A 22,102-nucleotide genomic window follows, 5' to 3' on the forward strand; every position below is an offset into this window, starting at 1 on the left:
TGAGGTCTAGGAAGGGGACAGCTGTTGGCAGTGCTATATACTACTAGACAATCTGCCTTTTATTGCTTTGCTTGTATTCTCATACTCTTAACCCCCCATAAAATAAGAGAAAAAAAATGCAAAGACTTGTAATTCACCAGCTGGTACAAAGTAGAACCTGCTGACATGAACAAGGGTTAACAACACAATGCTTTTAAAAAAGTCAGATGCTTTTGAACCACGTCTTAGCAGCAGTTGAGATTATGACTATATAAACCCTTTAACTATCCAAAACTCTTGGTCTGTAGCATGCGTTTACTCTGTTTTTTGGTAACAGAAATTTAAATACGTTTGAATACTCTGGGTTCTCTGTGGCTAGGTCAGTATTATAAGGTCAAAATAATATTTTAAAGTGAAAATGGCCAACTTCTTGAAAAGTAAGCATATATACACACACACGTACATATACTGTACACATACAATTTATATTTAATATTTTGTATATGCACATAGATTAAAAAATTTTTAGGTTATAAAACCTATGATCAGAGTTGGACAATTCTAACTCACTAATTAGCAGGGTATATTGAATAATACAGTTCAGTATATCAATTTTGCACCCCTTTCTGACTGCAGGAATAATTCTTCATATCTATGCAATATCTATTTAAAAAAAAAAAAAAAGCAAAGACATACCACACCCTGGAATCTAAGAAGCTGAAACAGCTGTAGGTCTCTTACAGCACTTGGTAAAGATATGGAGTTGATGTTGACCCCGTGATGATAAAATGTATTTGAAAAACAGTAGTTTGTACATATAGACACACATTAAAAGCCCTTTGCAGTCAGTGGGAGCCTTTCCATTCACTTCAGTGGGTTTTGTATTGGGCTCTAGATCACCATAGTCTGGACTACAGTTTAAAGCAACAATATTGACTCTATGATAAATCTTTATTTTTTAAAATGAGTTTCTCTGGAAGCTACAGATAAATAACAGCAAAATGTAATTATGGAAGTGTGTACAGAACAAGCTGTAAACCACTGTTCAGTGCTATTGTGCATTTAAGTTAGTTAAATCTTGCTCTTTCACAGAGTATTTAATTAACCTGCATATATTCTAATTCTGTAAACTATAAATATTTGCATCCTGTGGCCTTTCTTTTGAATCTAGTTTTCAATCTTTTGTTAATTATGTATGACCAGTTGGTGTTCGCAAGATCTAAAACCTTGAATCTACAGATTTAAAAAGTAAAACTGCCAAGTATTACCATATAGTGAGATTTCCTATTCTAGACATTGGAAAAAAATTAGGTATCTTAGGTTATATCTACACTGACGGTGGCAAAGTCGCTGCCGTCAGATCGACTTATCTAGATTGACTGAGCGGTCAGTGAAAACCCGCTCAGTCGATCCAGAAGTTGACGTACTAAAACCACCTCCTCAAGTGGCACAGCGCTGCGTTGACGGGAACACAGTTCCCGTCGGCATAGGGCAGTGAAGACGGCGCGCAGAAGAGAAGCACAGAAGTCAATGGGAGTTACGTAAGTTCTTTGCATACTTTGCGTAACTCTTGTTGACTGCCACCGAATCGCCGAGGTAAGTGTAGACCAAGCCTTAGATGCCACTGTGTGGTAAATAGCTTGTTAGAACTAATGATATTGCTGTATCTCCTGTGCTCTGCAATATGAGAATATTCTATAGTGGTGTTTGAGCCAGAGTTGTATTACATCTATTCTCCTACACTGGTGTAAGGTTCTTAAAGGGCTTTGCAACAGTGGCATAAGTTAAAGCAGCCCCTCAGGTTCTCTAACTTGTACAGGGGCTTGCCAATGCTAGATCAAGGAGTCATAGCCAGTGGCTTGCAGCCTCCTGAATTCTCAAGCACGGCTTGGACCCATGGGAAACCAAGTCCTGTGGTGTTTGCCTTTTTTATTTAATTTTTAACAGAAAGAACCACCATGTTATTAAGAGAGTCTCTAAAAACAAATAACATCCAGAGTTGAGGGGGAGTAGTGGGGAAGAAGTAAAGCTTTAATTATCCTGTGATAATAAATCTCCTCTTTAGTGCAATGGTCTTAGCTGATTCAGGGAGGATTACTTTATGCTTTTCTGTGGTAGCTTTGAATTAGGCCCAATATTTTATTATAAAAAGAGCCCAGAAATGGGTCACAAGTATTTGTGCCTTCATGAAGGAGGGTTGTGATGTTTCTGAAATTTTGAGAAAAATAAGAGTTATCAAAGCTGGCTTGTGACATTGGTTTCAGATTGAGCTACCCCAACCCTAGAAGCAAGGGGCAGAGGATTTGTAGTGGGTGGTTCTGGAAGGCAGGAAGAGGGAGCTCAAAATTCTCTTGCTACTGAAGCAAGCTTCTCTGGGTGCATTAATAGAAATATCATCTTAGATCAATAGGGGTGTTGAAACTGAAGATTAGCACTGCCTTTTACAGGATTGCAGAAACTCAGCACTTGATCATGATCTTGAACTTCGCTTTGGCTGTGTAATGACTGACTTTTTTATGATGATATTTCAGGTGTCTGTCTGAAATGTAAAGATGTGGTGAATTTGAAAATTGCTGTACATGAGATACAAATTTATAAATATGTCTTTGTTTTAAAGAAGAGCTTAAAATCCTGATATTCATTTAAAACAATTTGTCAGACTATAAGATAGTATAGTTATTTATTTACTTAATGATTTTTTTTTTTTTTGGTTCAACTTCTGTTTGCATTTTCTGTTTTCTGACCTTGGTGCTGCATCTTGAAAGTACTATAGGTTTGCTTCCAATTTCTAAAAGTTCATATTTTAATAAATTCTGAAAAGTGCCATTGAAACCAACCACCCATATTCAATAGCCTATTCTCCACTTCCAGGACTTCTAATTAGTCTTATTTTAGCAGGATATTTTTTGTCTGTCTGTCTGTCTAGTAGCCTTCCTCTGTGACATTTTTTGTAGAGTGAACTAGACTTGGAACCATTTTCCCTTTTGGTTTTACACAGTGCATCCTACAGATTGTAATTCATTTAGAGCTGTGGGAGCTTTACGAGGATCAGTGATCTTCACAGACTAAACTCGGGAGTTCACTTTGCAGGAGCTGGAAATGAACTGTGGCAAACAGCCAGCTTCACCCTAGTGGATCTCACGCTTCTACCCCTTGTAGTGGGCAAGGGAGTCACCGGTCACCCCGTCTCCCGAGGCTGAACAAGTCTTTTGTCCTTTTCCCTCAGCGTGCCCCCGGGGCCAGGGGAGGTACCTTACTGTGGCTCCCTCCTGCTGGCTGCGGCCAAGGGTTGTTCTCTGTCTCTGCCCCTCGGGCTGCAGAGAAGCACCATCTCCTAGCCTGGGGGAAGTTTCTCCTCCAGCTGCCACAAGCCTTCTGGCAGCTTCCTTCTCCTGTGCTTCCCCCCCTCCCTTTAGGGAAGGCAGGGTTTAAGTACACCTGGACTAGCCCTTCATTGGGTCCAGGTGTGTCTAGTTGCCCTGCAATAATCTCTCCCCTGCTTGCAGGAAAAAGGGTTTTTGGCATTCTAGGGCTCACGCTCTGGCCCTGTTATGCCCTTTTGAGACCCTCTGGCCTGACTTTGACAGAACCAACCCTTCCCTGTTTGATTGGACTCTAACTCACATATCATGAGAACAGTTCTTCCCTCTGTCCCAGAGGTGGTTCTTAACTAAATCCCACTTATCCCTTCAGAAGTCCCAGGTTTCTGGTGGAAAATCTGGGTTTGCTGAGCATGAAGATCTCTGTTCCTGAGTCTTCAGGGTCTCTTTTCACAACCTTGAATATTCTAAGGTATTGTCATGGAAAGACACTCTCTTCCTAAAGCTCAAGGTCTCATTGGAGAGAGGCAGAAACAGCCTGAAAAAAACCTTCTCCATGTAAAGCAATGGGATAGAAAAGCACTTCAGCCTCATCAATAGGTGCTGCTGTCCTAAGCCCAAGGGCGGATAATGGCTTGTGAGGTTTAGTGCGATAACTAAGGGTAACTCTGATTCCCAGAATCCACATGCTAAGAATTGAGACTTGATTTCCTAGCATATAAATGCTAAAGAAACTGTGGATTCCTTTGCTAGTGTGCTGTGTATTATGGTGTGCTTATCTTGCTCTGGGTTTATTGTGACAGTGGCCACTTTCAGGTCTGGGTGTTTCACTTCTCTAGCTGGTGTTGTTCCCCCAAAGATACAGTATGCAGTCAGCCATGTGATATCCCAAAAGACCTTGGCATAGATCCACAGTTACAGAATGGAATCAGCAGTAGCAGGAAGGGAGACCACTTCCCCAGAAGACACAATGGTAAGCAGGGCATCCGAGGACTTGTGGAGAATGGCAGCAAGCTGGCTGACTTGAAGAGAGGCAGGAGAATGTTTTGAAGGGGTTTGTGGACTCTCCCAATGTGCAAGCAATCTTTTAGCTCCTCCTTCCCAATTCACAGAATATTAAATCTTAAACCCAAGCTTAGTTTGAGCAGATTTCATGATCTATTCTATGTTTATATTTTGTACAGCTCTAATTTAAAAATAAGTGGGTGTTTCAAGCTGACCTGCTGTGGCTGTTGAACACAAGCAGACCCATTTCATGAGCATTCAAGTCTGCCCATGGCATCTTTCAGAGAATGTGCTGTACACCTTAATTGCAATTTTTCTGTGGTCTGCAGGGGTGCCTTCTGGAAATTTCAGGAGTTATGGGCTTGATGCAGAAATTGAGTGAGGTTCTTTGGCTGGTGTTATGCAGGAGGTCAGAATAGATATCATAATGGACCCTTCCAGCCTATGGTTCCATGAAAAGGCATCACAATTAAAAAAATATGCTAACATTTTTTTTCCCCCCTAGTTTGAAAACCTAGCAAGTATATTGAAGCTTCCTGGCAAAAAGACATTTAACAACATGGACAGAGAATTTTTAGAAAAGAGGAAAAAAGATTTAAATGCATATTTGCAAGTAAGTTCTTAACTAGTTTAGTTTCAAATTTTCCTTCATATATATGGCTGTCTGCCTGAACTAATGGTTTTCCATCAGATATTCAGTAAATTTCAATCACCTTGCTATTGTCTTAATAATGATTTGAAACAAAACAAGTATGTTGTAAATGTCGCAGCTGAAGGTAAATGCTAAATTTAACTTGGATAATTTCAGTGTCCAGAATTTAAATTGAAGTGTAAGTGAGAGATACATACAGTTTTATAAAATGTTAATCCAACTGGAAATTGGGTTATTAGCAAAGGGGCTGGAAGTAGTTTATCCCAGTGATGGAAAGTGGTTTACTGCTTAAGGAAGAGTATCCCTCCTGTTATACCATAAGTAGAACACTAAAACTTTATTCTAGTTAATCGTTTCCCCTCTCACTGTTAGCTCAGCATCCTTCTTTATTTTCCCCACTCCCAGCTCAACTTTCTGACTTTAGCTACATCTTCACTGCAGCTGGGGGTGTGATTTTTAGCTTGTGTAGATGTAACCATTCTACCTTTAATTTAGCTATCTTGCTAAAAATAGCAGTGAGGACATAACACAGGCTGCACAGGCTTGCCTGGCTTCTCTGGTTGTATACTAGCTTGTGCAGCCTTCATGGAAGTCCACGCCACTCTGTCCTCAATGCTATTTTTAGTGACCTCGCTAGCTTTATTATAGCGTAGGTATGGCTACACAAGCTGCAAATCACACCTCCAGCTGCAGCGAAGATGTAGTCTTGGTAATTGTACTCAACTTGACTGAAATAATAGTCCTGTCTTTTGGTCATTTTAAAAAAAAGCATTAGAGTAACCACTCTTTTCTTCCGTTATTCTGTTGCTGAATTCAGCTGGCTAATTTTTAAGTGACTCACTGATAAGATTGATTTCTAAAGGGCTTAACACTGAAGTACACTCTTCCAATCAGCAGGGGAGAGTTGTCTGGGAAGTTACTTTGTTTCGAAGTAAAATTCTAAGAGGGAGTGAGAGTAAACAAAATGCTATGAAATCTAAAAGCTGTTTAGGTTGTCTAACAGCCTGCATTTGTAGTATGTGTGGTACCTTAACTGAATTCAATATTTTTTCTTAGTGTTGATTACCAAGTGACTAATGGCTTTAGAAACTAGTTTCAAGGTGGCCAAAAAAGATACCTTTTACATATAGTGTAGGACTGATAGATCCTTCTTAAAAACGTTTGAAATTAATTATGAAGTACTTATTTCTCTCTCTGGAATAATACTAACCTTGAAGTAATGTTTAGAGAGAGAGAATGAAGAAAATACATTCAAAACTGCCACTTCTTTGTACAAATATATAAATTTGGGCAATGCATACGTTATTAAAAACCTTTATCATATGAAATGAAATATGATTTTTTTCTAAATATGGTATAGTATTTTGGAAGAAGTTGAAAGATTAATTGTAAACTTTTATTTCTTAGTTGTTATTAAATCCTGAAATGATGAAAGCTTCCCCAGCTTTAGCCCATTGTGTGTATGACTTCCTGGAGAATAAAGCCTACAGTAAAGGAAAAGGAGATTTTGCTCGGAAGGTAAAAATGGCATTTAATATTTAGCAGACTTTAGTGATGCATTTGGTGCCATGGTTTAGTAAATGAGTTGAACATATCAGTAACTGACTGCAGACAGTAATAAACCACAGTGTTTTATTTCATATTCAAGCAATTTTTGAATTTGCATTGTATTAGTGTTGTATATTGTCGGAAGGCAACAATAATACATCAGGAATTAAGAGCAGTATAGAATTAAGAATTTAGCCATTTTTGAAAATCTCTTTATTTGTAAGTCAAGGAAACCAAATTTCCAAAGAAATGAGTGGGCATTGAATATGCTACAAAAGGCTTTTTAATTCTATTGTTGACAAGTTAACGTCTCATCAGAGATTCCTGTCCTCCCTTTTCCATTCCCAATCTCCTACCCACCTCCAACTCAACACATGCTGCTGCTATCATGACTTCTACTTTCCAGCCCAAAAGATGTAATGCTTGTCCCTTCTGAGGCTGCTGTTATTGCTGTTTTACATTCAGCCAGCAGAGAACACATAGAGCTAAACACCAAAGTTGTACATTCACTATTAAGCCTGCCAAAACTCAGTTGTGTTTGTGAAATGGGTGTCTCTGCAAATAGGTACTTGTGATTACAGTTGCTCATTTTGCATGGGCAGCTGCTTTTGCAAATTAGGTCCTCATTGTCATTCCCAAATTTCCAGTGACCTGCATAGCCAACACCTTAAACTATTCACAAATTTATTTTTAATTATTTAAACTGTGTTCATTAAAAATTTCTGACCTTAGAGTTGCAAAACATCATTCTGAATTTATCCGGCTTTATGAAATGGCCAGAAAAGAATGCAGATTTGGTATTCTCCTTTCCAAATGTATTGGATCCTTCATAATTTTATCTTTTCCTTTTGTAAGCTATTATATTAGATTGTGTGTTTGTTACTTGCGCTGTACTTTAAAAAAGTGTACACTGAAAAATCAGAACAATCATAATTCGTCTCTGTGAAATATTATGCTAAAAATAATTTCAATATGTGTGCCTAATGGTGATATGCTACATCTAACATGCTCAGCATGATGCTGTATAGACAACACATGGGACAGTGATTCAGGTAGGATATGAGATGAGATCAAGGGAGGAAGCTCTTTTGGAAGAAGTGTGATTGCAGGAGAGAGAGGACAATTAGTGGGGATAAAATGGAAAACCCTTCACAAGCTAAGGGAGTGCTATGAGTGAAGACATGAAACTGAGATTGAAGGAACAGTAAATAAGGGTTAGATAGGTGTAGGCAGTTAGACTGGGAATGTGAGAAAATGGAAACTGTAATATATAGATGAGAATGAAGCTAAAATGTTTCTCTGAACTCAGTGGGAAACAAACTTAAGCACTTTAATCAACATTTCTGTGTGTCACCATAAAGTATAGTTCAGATATGCACACGGAAACTTTTCCATATATTAAGATAATATGACACAAAGATATCAAACAACTGTGTGTAGATTTCCCAGAAGTTTCAAAATGTACTTTATTGTAAAAAAAAATAAATGCAGAATTCATTTAAACTAATAAAATTAGTCTTGGGATAGAACCTTGAAGACTTTTCAGTAAAACATGCCTCATGTCTGATTCTAGCAGGCGAAGTCCCTTATTCTGTATTTAACACATTGTTCCCAAATTTTAAGTGTTGATAGCCAATTAATTTTCATCCACATTAGATATTGTTTCCAGTATGTGTGAGTGAAAATACGGAAGTAAAAATACTTAATATAGTGCTTGTATCAATAGATTTTTTTACATTCTTAATAAGAGGTATATTATAAATTAGTTTATTCTCTAGAATAGTGAGACTTTTTTCGTACTGGATGATTGTACTAGTGTCCTCCATAGGTTATGCAATTGTGGTAAATGTTTTCCCTTTCAGATGGACACATTTGTAAACCCACTGCGTAACTCTATGAGAAATGTTTCAAATGCAGTCAAGTCCCTGCCTGACAGCCTGGCAGAGGGGATGACTAAAATGTCAGACAACATGGGCAAAATGTCAGAAAGATTGGGACAAGACATAAAGCAATCATTTTTCAAGGTAAGAATGTATTGTTGAGGTAATATATAGTAGAGTCTAACAGGAAATGACATTTAGGTTTGGGTCCCCTTATCTAAAAGCAAATGTTAAGCACCCTTTTGAATAGAAAAGGCTATAAACGGGGAAACAACTATTATGCAGGGGTTCTATTTACTTTGGAAAGTTGAAGAGTAATAGGAGTTGCAAATAAAAGCAAAATACAAGGTAATGGATGATAGTCTCTACATCAGACACCTAGTTACTTTTAAAATCCAAGAAAAAGAGGGCACTAGGTAAAATTAAAAGGCAACACATTTCAAATGGATGGAAATATTGTGCAAAAATTTACATATTGCCCCATGATTTATTTAAGCCAACAACTAAGCAAAATTTGAAAAAAGAGTAAACCCAAAGCACAACCAGAATCCCATTTTTACTGTCACTCTTCAAAATAGAGTTAAGATAAATAAAAGTGCTTTTAAAGACCCAAACCAATTTTTAGATGGCCCAGGTTCACTCTTCCTTGCTTCCTGTTTCTAGGAAGACCTTCCCTCACTCTGCTACCTGCTAAAATAGCTAATGAAGTCACTTAGCAAGGAAGCAGCATTTGCTGTTTTAGGAGAGGGAGCAAGAAGGTGCTATTGCTTCACATAGAAGGAGTATCCTCAGATGATCTACAGGACCATAGGGGGTGATGCTGTGCCTTTTTCTTTCCTACATCTTGCAGCTGAGGATCAGGCAAGAGGTGAAGAAACCCTAGGCTCCACAGATACTGAAAGCAGACAAGGGATTATTGATAAGGAGCTAAGTCCAATGCTGGCATTCCTGCTTCTGTTGCAGGGCTTTATGATAGCTGCCTACAAATGCCACCTAAGCTGCTGCTCTGCTCTCTTTCCCACCAAGTCTTTGGTGTTGCTGTGAGGGAGGGGAGAAGAAGCTGTTGTTCTTCTGTTCACCACCCTCTCTTGATGATTTTCTCATCAGGCATGTACATTATTTTTCTTCCTGAGAGTGGCTGCCCTGATAACTGAAAGGGTGGGAGTAGAGGAAAGTATTCTTTTCATCTGACCCTGCACTAGAAGTGGGAGAACTCAACAGTGATTTCATTGCCTGCTTCCTGGCATTGGTTCTGTCAGGATTCTTTTTTTCTCCCTGGCTAGTTTATACCTTTGTATAATTTGGACTAATTTCATGATCTCACCCACCTCCTGTATATCAGATATCAAAGGTTATAAGGAAGCAGTGGGAGCTCCACTCTCTTCTTCAAATAACTGCATGTGTGCATTTTATTCTTGGTGTGTTTGCACCCCAAACAGTTGTTGGAATTTTTTCCCTTAGTGGTGTGGTACCTGTTGGTGCTGGTTGAATGCCTTTCTGCTGCTGCGTGCTGCCTGTGTGTCATTATAAAGGGCACTGATGACATGCCCTCCACTTTTCATTCTTACCACCTGTGACAGATGTTGGAATCTGTTGATCTTGCTTTAGCAAGTGCTCTCAGCATGTTTTTTTCATGTATATAGTTACATATTTGTATTGTTATTAGGGTTAGTTAGTCTTTATTGAGTGAGTTTTAGCGTCTGTGAGGCCTGGTCTACACTGCTGCCGGCGGTTGACTGGATCTCCTATCAATGTGCTTAAGTTTACATAGCACAGCGTCTTCACGGTGCTGCATCGACGGGAGACACCCTTTACTACCCGCTCAATTGATCCTGCTGAATCGATTAGCCGCGGCGCCGACAGAGAAGACATACCCTTAGTTCTTCCTCAATTTCCCAAGTTTGGAGTTCCATTATGAGTACCAAGGAATGCCTTTGGAAGTATCTTGCCTGGCATGCTTGAAGTCCAAGCCTGTGAGCTCTAGTTGTTTGAAGTGCTTGGGTGAGTCTCCTATTAGGGATCGGTGTTGGATTTGAAAGGACTTCAAATCTAGGCCCAAGAAAGATCGAGTGGCCATGCTGAAGTTTCTTTTGATGGAGGCTGTTCTGAGATCACTTTCAGAACCTTCTTGGTCAGAGAGGGTACCGAGCAATTCAGAATCTGAGGGAAGTGTGCCTCCAATACAGACTGAATTGCTGTGCCCTGGAAGAAACAGAAGTCTTTCAAGGACTCTGCTGGGAGAGGCAGGTTTTCAGCTATGAAGTCTGCCAGGAAAGGGGACAGAGTTAGTAAAATGCAATCGGAATCGAAGCACTCCTCCACTTATTCATTGGCTAAGTCGACCTGTTGACTCCTGCGCTTGGGCAGGGACTGTCGAATCTGAGGCCTGAATTGGTGCCTTCATGGTTGTGGCACTGTCTAAATCTCTTGCACACTGGTCACAGACTATTCCGGTGCTATCCATGCCAGAGATGTTTCAAGCTGCAAGGGACTTGCTAAGCTTATTGGTACCATTGTCCCCAGTGGTATAGGAGATCATTCATCCAGTACTTGTAGACCACTTGGCACCAGTGCAGGGCACAGTACTCAGTTAATCTCCTGGGTCCTGGAGCTCTGTCCTCCAGTATTGTCAAAAGAGAACTCAGCGATGATGGCTTCTCTTCCCAGGACTCTCAGCACCAGTCCCTGGCACTGGCTGGAATGGTTCCTCTATAGTCAGGAGAAGGCAGTTCTTCTGACTTGAGGTTGGCTCCTGTGTTTCCCAGGCACAGTGTGTCTTGCCACTCCCCTCCTACACCTTATTCCCCTGAGATGAGACCCATGCATATATGGCCTGCAAAATACTGTGTTCCAGCGCCTTTTCTGTGGCCCTTCTGGAATCCATGAGGGATTTCCCCTTTTTCCAGATCCTCAGTGTATCAGTAGCATTCAGTTTCCCTTGGCTAGAAGTGGGGAGTCTGTGTGTTGAGCACCTCCTGATCCCAAGCCTGGTACCAAGCAGGAAGAAGGTGTTCATGAGCATCCAGTGGGACAACTAACAAAGAAAGCTCAGCTGCCTCCCCCTTTCCTAGCTTCATCCTCCTCCTGTCCAGATGAAGCAGTTTCTTTGGGGGTGCCTTTGCCTCCTCCTGATGACTACAGAGCTCAACAAGAATGTTTAAAAAGGGGGGCCCTCAGTCTTGGACATTCAAGTAGAAGAGGTGAGGGAATTTTCTCACAGCCCCATTAATATTTCTCTGCTGCTCCATCTCAGGTGGCACTGCTAATAAATGAGGCAATTTTAGAACCCATCAAGGCTCTCTAGAAAGCTTTCTCCTTTCTCCCTCCCACATCAAAGCAGACAGATATCTAAAAACAATAAAGTGTTGCTTGGTCATGCTGGCTTCCATTATCCTCTCCCTGTATCCTGGTATGCCACCCTCAACTTAAATGATCACTATTTCCATGTAGTGATTTATGAAGGCCACAGGAAGTATCTGAGATTCCGGGTAAATCAATCTCATTACCAGTTTGCAGTGTTGCCCTTTGACCTGTATGCAGCTTCCAAGGTTTTTACAAAATGGTAGCTGCCTTCCTGAGACGGTTAGGAGTACATGTCTGTCCCTAATTGGATGACTGGTTTGTGAGAGACCATTCCACAGTTCAGGGACTCTCCAGTGTATCTCGCATCCAGTAAACTTTCAAGTCTTTGGGTCTGTTGATTAACTCAGAAAAGTTGATCTCATCAGCTCAGAGAATAGAATTTATAGAAGCAGTACTGGATTCTACCCAAGCCAGAACTTTCCTTCCTGGATCAAGATGTGAGACATTCAATCCATCATTTTAGATCTCAAGGCTTTTACCCAGTCACAACGGCACAGAATTGTATGAGACATCTGGAACATACGGTCTCTTTCACATATATAGTCTGGTATGCCAGATTGTGTCTCCAGATTCTACCAGGTTGGCTAGCCTCAGTATTTTTTCTCAGCCATCACCATCTGAACACTGTGTTCAGAGTGCCTGCTCACATTTTAGACTCTAGACTGGTGGACAAACCCTGCCAAATTTGCATAGGTGTTCCATTTGTTCCTCCTCAACCATCACTAGTGCTAGTAATGAATATGTCTGCCCTCAGCTGGGAGGCTCATCTGGATTTCCTTCAGTCACAGGGGTTAGGTCCACAAAACACCCGACTCTTCACATAAATGTCGAGTTGAGGGCTAGCCGGCTAGCCTACCCCTGTCGCTGCCACAGACCGAACAGAGTCAGTGTTCTATCGCAACAGACGAGGGGCTCACTCACCCCTGTTCCGCTAAGAGGCAGTTGTCTATGGGATTTTGTTGCCAACACAATCAATCTTACAGCCTTTTACCTTCCAGGGGTGCAGATCTAACTGGCAGATCACCTAATCAGGTTATTCATGAGTCACCAGGAGTGGTCCCTTCATCCAGATGTAGCCAAGTCCATTTTCCAGCTTTGGGGGATTCCCCAGTCGATCTGTTTGCATTGAGATACAACAGGAAGTGCCAGCAGTTTTGGTCCCTACAAAGTCACAGTCTTGGTTCTCTAATAGATGCTTTCTCCATACCCTGGATGAGTGACCTCCTTTACTCTTTCCCAACAATTCCATTCTTTCGCAGGGTGCTATTAAAAATCAGCCTGGACCATGTCTGAGTCATTACTTCCCCAACGTGGCCAAGGTAGCACTGGATCTCCTCTCCTCCTCTCCTGTCCCTTTCAGTGACAGAGTTCTATTGGACCCAGATCTAATTTCTCAAGATTACAAGAAAATAAAAATGGTCATACTGCATCAGACCAATGGTCTGTCTAGCCCAATATCTGGTCTTCCAACAGTGGCCAGTGCCAGATGCTTCAGAGGTCATCCACCCCCTGTCATCGAGTCCCAGCTTCTGGCAGAGAAGGTTCAGGGACATGCAGAGCATGGGAGTGCATCCCTTACTATCTTGGCTAATAGCCATTGATGGACCTATCCTCCATGAATTTATCTAATTCTTTGTTGAACTCAGTTATACTTTTGGACTTCACAACATCCCATGGCAACAAGTTCCACAGGTTGACTGTGCATGGTGTAAAGAAGTTCTTCCTTTTGTTTGTTTTAAACCTGCTGTCTATTAATTTCATTGGGTGTTCTTGTGTTATGTGAACAGTTAAATAACATTTCCTTATTCACATTTTCCACACCATTCATGGTTCTACTGACCCCTATCATATCACCCCCTTAATCTTCTTTTTTCTAATAGGAACATTCACCGTTTTTTAATCTCTCATATGGAAGCTGTTCCATGCTCCTAATAATTTTTGTTGCCCTTCTCCGTAACTTTTTAAATTTAAATGTATCTTTTATGAGATGGGGCAGTCAGAACTTTATGCAGTATTCTAGGTAGGGGGTACCATGGATTTATGTAATGGCATTATGATATTTTCTGTTTTATCTGTCCCTTTCCTTATGATTCCTACCTAGCATTCTGTAAGCTTTTTTGACTGCCTATGCACATTGAGTAGAAATTTTCAGAGAACTATCCACAATGACTCCAAGATCTTCCTTGAGAGAACTATTACTTGTAAAAAACAAAGATTGGGCCTTGACTCACCCTGAACCTCCCTTTTGGAAAAGCTTTCCAATTGCATGAATAAGGATAACACCTGCAGTTATATACTAAGAGAGATCTAGAATTATGAATCTTCATGCTTCAGGCCAGAGATCAGGGCACATGCTGAGATCAGGAAGACATATCCACTCTTGGCTCTATGGTATGAGTTGATGAGTTTTACACCTTTCTCTGAAGCATTAGCTGCTATCTGAGAGAGGATATAGAATTTAGACAATCCATCATCATCTTCCAGTTCTTATGATTATTTTGAATATAAATATGCATTTGGATTTTTTTTCATGAGGATATTCCAAGTTTTGGGAAACTATATTGGGATACACACTTCAAGCTGTACTGGAAGATAGTTCAATATGCACATTGATATATCTTGGTATGTAACTAACTTCTGATCAAAATGCTTGATAGTATGTCAGTTATGAAGATTATCTCAAATCAAATTTTGAAATTGGTTCTATCACAATTAGAGATTTCCTTGAGACCTGTAATTTTCCCCCCATAATCATGTCTCTTTTTGAGTATAGGTGCCTCCCTTAATGCAGAAAACTGATTCAGATCCTGAACACTGCCGTGTCGCAGCACAGCTTGATGACGTGAGTCTGACTTCTTTTTCAGATTTGTTTAGCTACTTAATTTTAAAGTAACAATGTGTATTTTGTTTCATATTGTATTATATGCTTGCTCAGTCTATGCTATGCTATTTATTAGAATCAGAAACTACACAGGAGTGAAAATTGAAAATAGCACTTTAAAGTTAAAAAAAAAAATTAACTTCTGAAATTTACATATTTCATTCTAAAACTTTTAGCTCTTTTAACACTAAATGGTTTGCATGGGAGTGTGGTAAATATAACCTACCTAATGTTACTTCCATAACTATTGTCAAAGTTAGAATAGGGTTGCAATGTTAATAGTATTCAGCTAAATCTGATTCTAACATCTTTAAAACTAGCAAACATACTCAATATTGGTGATCAAAGAGAATTGTTTTAAAGAAAACTTTAAAAAAAGAAATTCCTAAATAATAAATGTTCAATATATAGACCCTGAAGTACATAAAGGGGAAAAAATATTAGAAACGTGATAGTGAAGTTTAAAATGTTAAACTCTTGATGTTCTCATAAGCTATGGTATTTTCCCAGTGTTCTGATTGATACACTGATCATATGTGTGAAAAATAGTTGAAAAAAATCTTTTATCCGTAACTAGGACTAAAGAACCATAAGATTACTAGTGATTATATGCAGATTTGTCATGGTCATAAATCTGCACCTGTTCTACACTTCACATTTTTATTTGTCACATCAAAGCATTCCAGTTTTTCTTCCTGTGCATAACTGCTACCAGGGGTCTGGTAAATGCCTTTTTGCTCAAGTAACATAGGCTTCAATTCTTTTGTTTTTCAATGATTTAGTCTAAAGCAATTGTTTGTCGGTAGATTGTTTATTTCAGAGGCTTACTTTTGATATTCTTGTATTCTGAGACACTGAGCTCAGCCAAAACAAAACAAATTAATACAAAAAGTACATATACACAGTTGTCAGCACTAAATAGGGCAGAAGTTTGAACTATTGTCCTCCTTTTTTTTTTGTAGTTCAACTTTTCAGAAAAAGTATTAGTATCTACCTAGTCTAAAAAGTTCATTTTTAAAGAATAGTGCTTGGAAATTTGAATATTTGAATTTGGTATGTTACATTTAGAACTTTTCCTGAACTTAACAAAATTCATTGGATATTCATAGTTAAACCTTTAGATAATACAACTCTACTGCGTTTCTCTTCTGTGAGCATTGCGGAGAATCAATATTATAAGGAAGATTTAGTTGGCCTATACCTCACTAACTGAATTGTGAACTAAGAGCAAGATTTTTAAAAAGTGACTCTTAAAATTAGGCTTCAAAATCTGTATTAAGGCTCCTAAATATGTGGCCATATTTTGAGTGCCCAACTTCAGTAATTGATGCTGGGTCTTGACCACTTTTGGAAATCTTGCCCTTTAAGTGACTAAATATAAACTTAGGCTGGGATTTTCAAGGGATCCTTAAGGAGTTAGGTGCTCCTTAAGGGAGTTAGGCTTATGTTGGTGTAGCTAGGGTGACACAGTCTTTATGTAAAAACACTGTTACTTACAATGGCTGTTGGCTGTCCTATTAATTTCATGGCTCCATGTTGGAGCCGTGAAATTGACAAGAAAGCTAAGCAGCTAGAGCTGGCTGCGCCCACTGGGCTCCCCCATATAGGGAGGTGAGAAGTCCCTAGACGCTGGACCCCCAGCTGGGGGTGGGAAGGCAAGAGCCTACTCCGGTGGCTGTAAGTTGAACTGACATAGGTTTGTAGTGAAGACATGCACTAAGGTGTAGACTAGCTAACTTTCACATAGCTGTATTTACTCTGCAATTGACTTTTAACAAGACTAAAATTTAGTAATGTTGTTATATCAGTTAAAGGAAGTAGGTTCCATTTTTAGACACCTTTCAGAGCAAAGCCACACTATAAGATATTTCGATACAACTGAATAGTATGTTTAGTTTAAAATTTCTACCTGAAGCAAAGTGAATTCACCCTTTAAATCAGAGATTTACAGATGGCTCAGTAAGTTTTCTTAGATTTCTTGTGTTCCAGTGGGTACAAGTTTGTTAAAACTATACTAATTGGCAAAAAAAAAAAAGCCTGCAAGAAGCTCAGTTAATATTTTTGTGTGGATTTTCTTTGATTTTTAATACCCACTTCTGGCTGATTCACAATCTGGTATGAATTGACTTCACACATTGAAATGGCTGTTCTAGATAAGTTATGATCTTACATGTAAATGTATTTGACAAAAATAAAGTTATTTATGTAATAGTATCCATCAATCTTGTAAACTACTATTTTGGCATTTGTTACATAAAACACATTGATAACAGACCCTACTGCTCATCCTATAAAGAAACATTTGTTATCAGATTTTTACTTTTGGCGTGGTCAGATATTACGGTGATGGATATTAATATGAAATGCAAAGATAAAAGTTGAAAACATAACGAATATATATTAAAAATCAATATAAACCGACAGTTACTGCAATTGCACAATAGGCTTTTACGTTAGATTTCTAGTATTTGGGGCTATACATTTTTTTGGCAATATCTCTGTAAATATAGCGAAACTGTAGAATAGCAGCCTATACAAACTTTTAAAAATAAAAACCATAATTTTTACTACAGAAGCACAGTGAAGCATTTGAAAACAGAATTTTCAGTCTCCCCACCACTAAGTTAAAAACACAGGCCCTGACCTGACAATGACAGCTTACTTCTGCATCAGGCTCAGATGGACCTCAATGAATAAAAGTTTGGGTTCTGTAGCCATGGAAGAATGGTCTGCAATCAGGCCCCTTCCTTTCGGAACCACTGTTGCTACTCCTGCATTCAAAAGAAAGGGTACCCAGAAGAAAGCCACTTCTTGAGTTTCCCATCATCTTCACTCTCGAGAGCGCTGTTGCTCCCTGAAGAAGAAGAAACTCCTCTAAATAGTACTGCCACTGCCCTTGTATCTGGTTCTGAACTCTACCATCCTGGCCTTGACAATGCAGCGGATTCTGTTTTGGGCCATATTTTTAAAAGACCATACTTAAGCCTAGTTTAATTTAAAAATAAAAACCACAAATGATTCCATCGTGGGAAAAAGATTTCAGATCATAGCAAACTCTTTCAACCACTGACTTCTTTCAGAAAGACAGTGCATGTAGGGCAGTAGCAGAAGCACTAAAATGCTTAACTTTAACAATTGTAGTAGATACCTTAATTGCCTGAGTTGGAATACAGGTCTACTCGTTTTCTGTTTATACTTTACCTTTTAATCCATGTATCTAGGTGGAGGACAATACTCCTCTTAGAGTAATGCTGCTCCTTATGGATGAAGTCTTTGATTTAAAGGAGAAACATCAGTGGTTAAGAAGAAATATAAAAAATCTACTTCAACAGCTTATTAGAGCAACATATGAAGACACGATCAATAGGTACCAGCTTTTTTATTCATGCTCAATAGCTGTATGAGTTTGTGAATCATGTCTAAAAAATTCTTTTATCACGTTGTTCTAATGTTCTTACAATTGTGCATCTGCAAATGCAAGTTCACTGCCTGAATACCATTTTTTCTTTCTGAGATTAATGATCTCTGTTCATAAAGCTGGAATGAGATGGAGACAGTCTTTTTTAAAAATGGTCTTTTTAGTGTCTGTTGCATAAGACATGGAATGTGTCCTATTTAAACTTCTCTAAAAATGTGTATCTCCTAGAATGTAGTAAACTCTTGCAGATGTTAATATAATGGATTTATACTTCTATAGATACCAACTAATGCTGACATTGTGTAAGCTTTTGGTGAACTTTATATAGTGTTTGACTGTTTATAAAGATTTATTACTTCTTGCACGATTAAACAGTTAAGTTAATCAAATGGCCATAAAACTGAAGCCCTGCAATGTATCAAATTGGTTGTATTGTACATAGTTATACTGTACATATTAGAACTGATGTCAAGAAAATATTTTTTGTTGGAAAATGCCAGTTTATCAAAGGAAGGAGTGGTTTTGACAAACTTTGACTCAAAAAAGTTTTGGAAAAATAATCATAATTGTCAATGTTTCGTTTTGATGCTTTCAAAATGAAAAATTCCAATTTTCCCATTGAAACAGCTGTTCATTTAGATATTTAATATAATTATAGGGGGGAAAATTAAATGGTTGAAGTCAAAACAAAATATTTAGAAATGATAGAAACAAAATGTTTTGATTGACTCAAACTGAAAATATTTTTTGATTTTTTTCCGTTCATGGATGTGAGATTTTGACTGATTTGGTATGGAAAAATGTTTTGATATGTCCAGTTTTTGTGGGATAGTAAAACTATTTCCCACTCAGCTCCATTAAGTATGATTTGGGAACTTACTGCATTAGTTTTTCTATTTCATCACGTTTGTTCTCTGCATGTGGGCTTGTAGCTGGGCCGTGGGCCCTGAGTAAGCAGCTGAGACAGGTCCAGTTTGTTGGTGCCTTGGTAAGGCTGTGTGGCTTTGACCCTTGGACCTTTGATCCAGCCCTACTTTGAAGTCTGGGTGGTTAGTCGCTCCCTGGTATTGAGGGGCTAAACAGGGAGACGTGACATAAAATGTCACTTGCTAGGCAAACTTGAGAACTTTTTTTTTTTTTTTTTTTTTAGGGGGGGGGGAGATGGCGGGGGGCAGGCAACATGATAGTTTCAGGAGTTTGGAGAGGGAGACTGAGAAGCTTTCCTTCCAGGTCCAGCACTACATGTGATTCCACAATGGCCAGCAATGGAACGATGGTGGTGACCTGCAACAGACATGCCATGTTTTCTTTCTTGCCTGAAGGAACTTCTTTGTATGAAGTGCAAGTTGGTGGCTATACTGGAAGAAAAGATTCTTGGATTGGAAGGTGAAGTAGAGATGCTACTGAGAATCAGAGAAGCTGACAAGTTAGTTCTTCTTCGAGTGATTGCTCATGTCCATTCCATTATATGTGAGTGCACGCCACCATGAACAGTTCCCAGAACTTTTTTCCCCTTAGCAGATCCCATAGGGCTGGCTCTGGTGCCCCCTGGAGTCCCATGCACATGCCACGGTATATGAGGCACTGCCGGCCCTACGCCTTCTCAGTTCCTTCTTTCTGCCAGTGACAGTTGCTGGAACTAGCCTTGCTCTCTGCAAGTGCTATTCCCCTTGTTTGAACTGTTGTTATTCTAAGTAGTCTAGTTAGTTTTAAGTAGTTGTTAAGTGCTGGTAAGTGTAGTTAGATAAGCAAGTCCCTGTGGGGACTTAGAGCGGCCGGGCTATGTCCCAGTCGCCAGGATTTAAGCCGTGTGCCTCCTGTTGGAAGGCCTTCCTGCCCAGTGACCCCCACGACCGCTGCCTCAGGTGCTTGGGGGAAGCCCACAGAAAAGAGAAGTGTAAGATCTGCAGGGCTTTTAAACCACGGACTCAGAAGGACTGAGAGATCAGCTTAAAAGCCCTGCTCATGCATGCAGCACTCTGCCCAGAGTCCGGGCCATCCCGCTCTACGTTGGCACCGAGCGTCACCTTGGTGCAGAGTGCACTGTCAGCACCGGCCTTGACTCGGCACTGAGCAACATCCCCGGTGCCAAAAAAGAAGAAACAGCTCACGGAGCACGGACATTCCTCTGCGCCATCGGTACGGGCACGGTCAAGTGCGGAGATGCACCGAGCTCCGCCCGTCGAGTTTTCTCCAGTCCCTGCATCTCCGTACAGGGAGCCTCCCCCGACTCCTGGAAGTGGGAGAGTGCCCCTGCCGACGCCATCGACACCGGAGGCTTTTCAGGCGGTAAGAGCCTTGTTGGCCTTGCCAATGCTACCTCCATCCCCCCCGCCCTCTCCACCGAGGGAGAAGGGGCCAGTGTCTCGGGTCAAGCCCACGTTGGGTCCCTTCGAAGGGTGATGGAGATCTCCGGTACGAGGAGGAAGATCTTCTACCGGCTGGCTGCCGGGGGTAGAGTGAGGATGCTCCTCCCACAGTCGCTCCAGGTCGGCGTTGGTGAGCTGGCCTGCTTTGACTCAGGACGAGGAGTCTCCCTCTCAGCGCCGACGTCAGTCCCCGGCGGCAGCGCAGGCCGAGAGGCAGCACTGGTCGAGATCTGCCAGGTGGTACTCGGACAGCTCCCGTTCCAGATCCCTGGCACCGAGGAGGAGCAGAATCTGGTCACCGGAGTCCGACTTGGCACCGCTGAGTTCGGGCGGCGCCGGTCTCAGTCACCGAAGGGCAAGCGGCACCACAAGTCATCGGTACTGAGATGGTGCTCTAGTACCGAGAGCTCTTCGGAGTGCGCCTCTGTCTGTCAGCACCACTTGCGGCGACGGAGGCGGTCCTCGTTGTCCTCCAGGTCAGAAGCATCGAGAGGATGGTCCCCGGCACGGAAGGGCACCTGAGACCGAGGACGTGCACGGCACCGCCAGTCCAGTGGCTCGAGGTCCCACGGGGGGGACAGTCGTCGGGACAGCCGACTCTCCCAGAAGGTGTCACAGCATGTGGCGCAGTCAGCCCCAGGTTGGCCCCAGGGACAATGGCCGCAACAATGGCTTTATTGGGCCCCATGGGGCATCCAAATGGGTCTGGGGCCACAATCCATCCTGTCATTGGGGGTTCAGTCCATGCTTCCGGCACAGGAGAAAGCCCATAGACACCACTCCTCGGACGAGGAGTCTGACCCCATGGAGGGACCCTCTACAGGCACACGTCAGGTGGCGGAGCACCTGCAGGATGTGCCTCGGCAGTCCTCTTCCTCCTCACCGGATGAGGCAGATTCCCGGGACCACATGACGCCACTGGACGATTTCAGGGCACACCAGGAGCTGCTCAAGCGGATGGCCTCTAACTTGGGACTGGAGGTGAAGGAGTTAGAGGAGGCCTATGATACCCTCTTCAATGTGCTGGCGGCGGCTGCTCTAGTGAGAGCGGACTTACCAGTCCACGATAGGGTCCTCAAAATTGTAAAGACCCTGTGGCAAACCCCTTCCTCGGTCGCCCCTGTGTCAAGGGTGGCCAAGAAAAAGTATTATGTCCCGGCCGAAGGGTTCGAGTATTTGTTCACTCATCTGGCCCTGGGAACCCTGGTGGTAGATGTGGCCAACCAGTGGAACAGGTAAGGTCAGCCTGGTTCCACTCCCAAGAACAAAGACAACATTTGTTTGGGAGGAAAATTTACTCCACGGCAGCCCAGCAGTTCAGGATTGCCAACCATCAGGCCCTCCTTGGGAGATAAATTTTTAACTTGTGGGACTCCCTCAGGCGGTTTGCTGAGGCCTTGCCCCAGGACCAGGCCTCAGACTTTACCACCATCCTGGACAAAGGAATCACGGTGGCTAGGGCAGTGCTCCAGATGTCCAGTGACGTTGCTGACTCGGCAGATAGGGCCATAGACTCCACCATTTCCATGAGAAGGTGCTCATGGCTGCAGTCCTCGGGCCAGTCCCAGGAGGTACAGTAACTGATCCAGGACCTCCCCTTCGATGGGTCGGCTCTATTCTCCAATCAGACCAATGCAAAGCTGCACGGTCTGAAGGACTCCAGGGCCACACTTCTGGCCTGCCTCAT

The 22,102-nt window shown here is 41.3% G+C and overlaps 1 protein-coding gene across 1 annotated transcript in view; it reads left to right on the forward strand.

The window, feature by feature from the left end:
* SNX13 (sorting nexin 13) overlaps window positions 1-22,102 on the forward strand; it is a 135,092-nt gene that overhangs the window by 103,765 nt on the left and 9,225 nt on the right. The window contains exons 19-23 of the mRNA XM_067562103.1: window positions 4,810-4,917; window positions 6,364-6,474; window positions 8,367-8,528; window positions 14,521-14,589; window positions 17,850-17,995. Coding sequence (XP_067418204.1) covers window positions 4,810-4,917; window positions 6,364-6,474; window positions 8,367-8,528; window positions 14,521-14,589; window positions 17,850-17,995 — 596 coding nt within the window. The remainder of the gene's footprint in view (window positions 1-4,809; window positions 4,918-6,363; window positions 6,475-8,366; window positions 8,529-14,520; window positions 14,590-17,849; window positions 17,996-22,102) is intronic.

Source organism: Emydura macquarii, unplaced genomic scaffold (genome assembly GCF_026122565.2).
Source record: "Emydura macquarii macquarii isolate MOO-44397 ecotype Brisbane River unplaced genomic scaffold, CSIRO-AGI_Emac_v2 contig_2422, whole genome shotgun sequence".
Lineage (NCBI taxonomy): Eukaryota > Metazoa > Chordata > Testudines > Chelidae > Emydura > Emydura macquarii.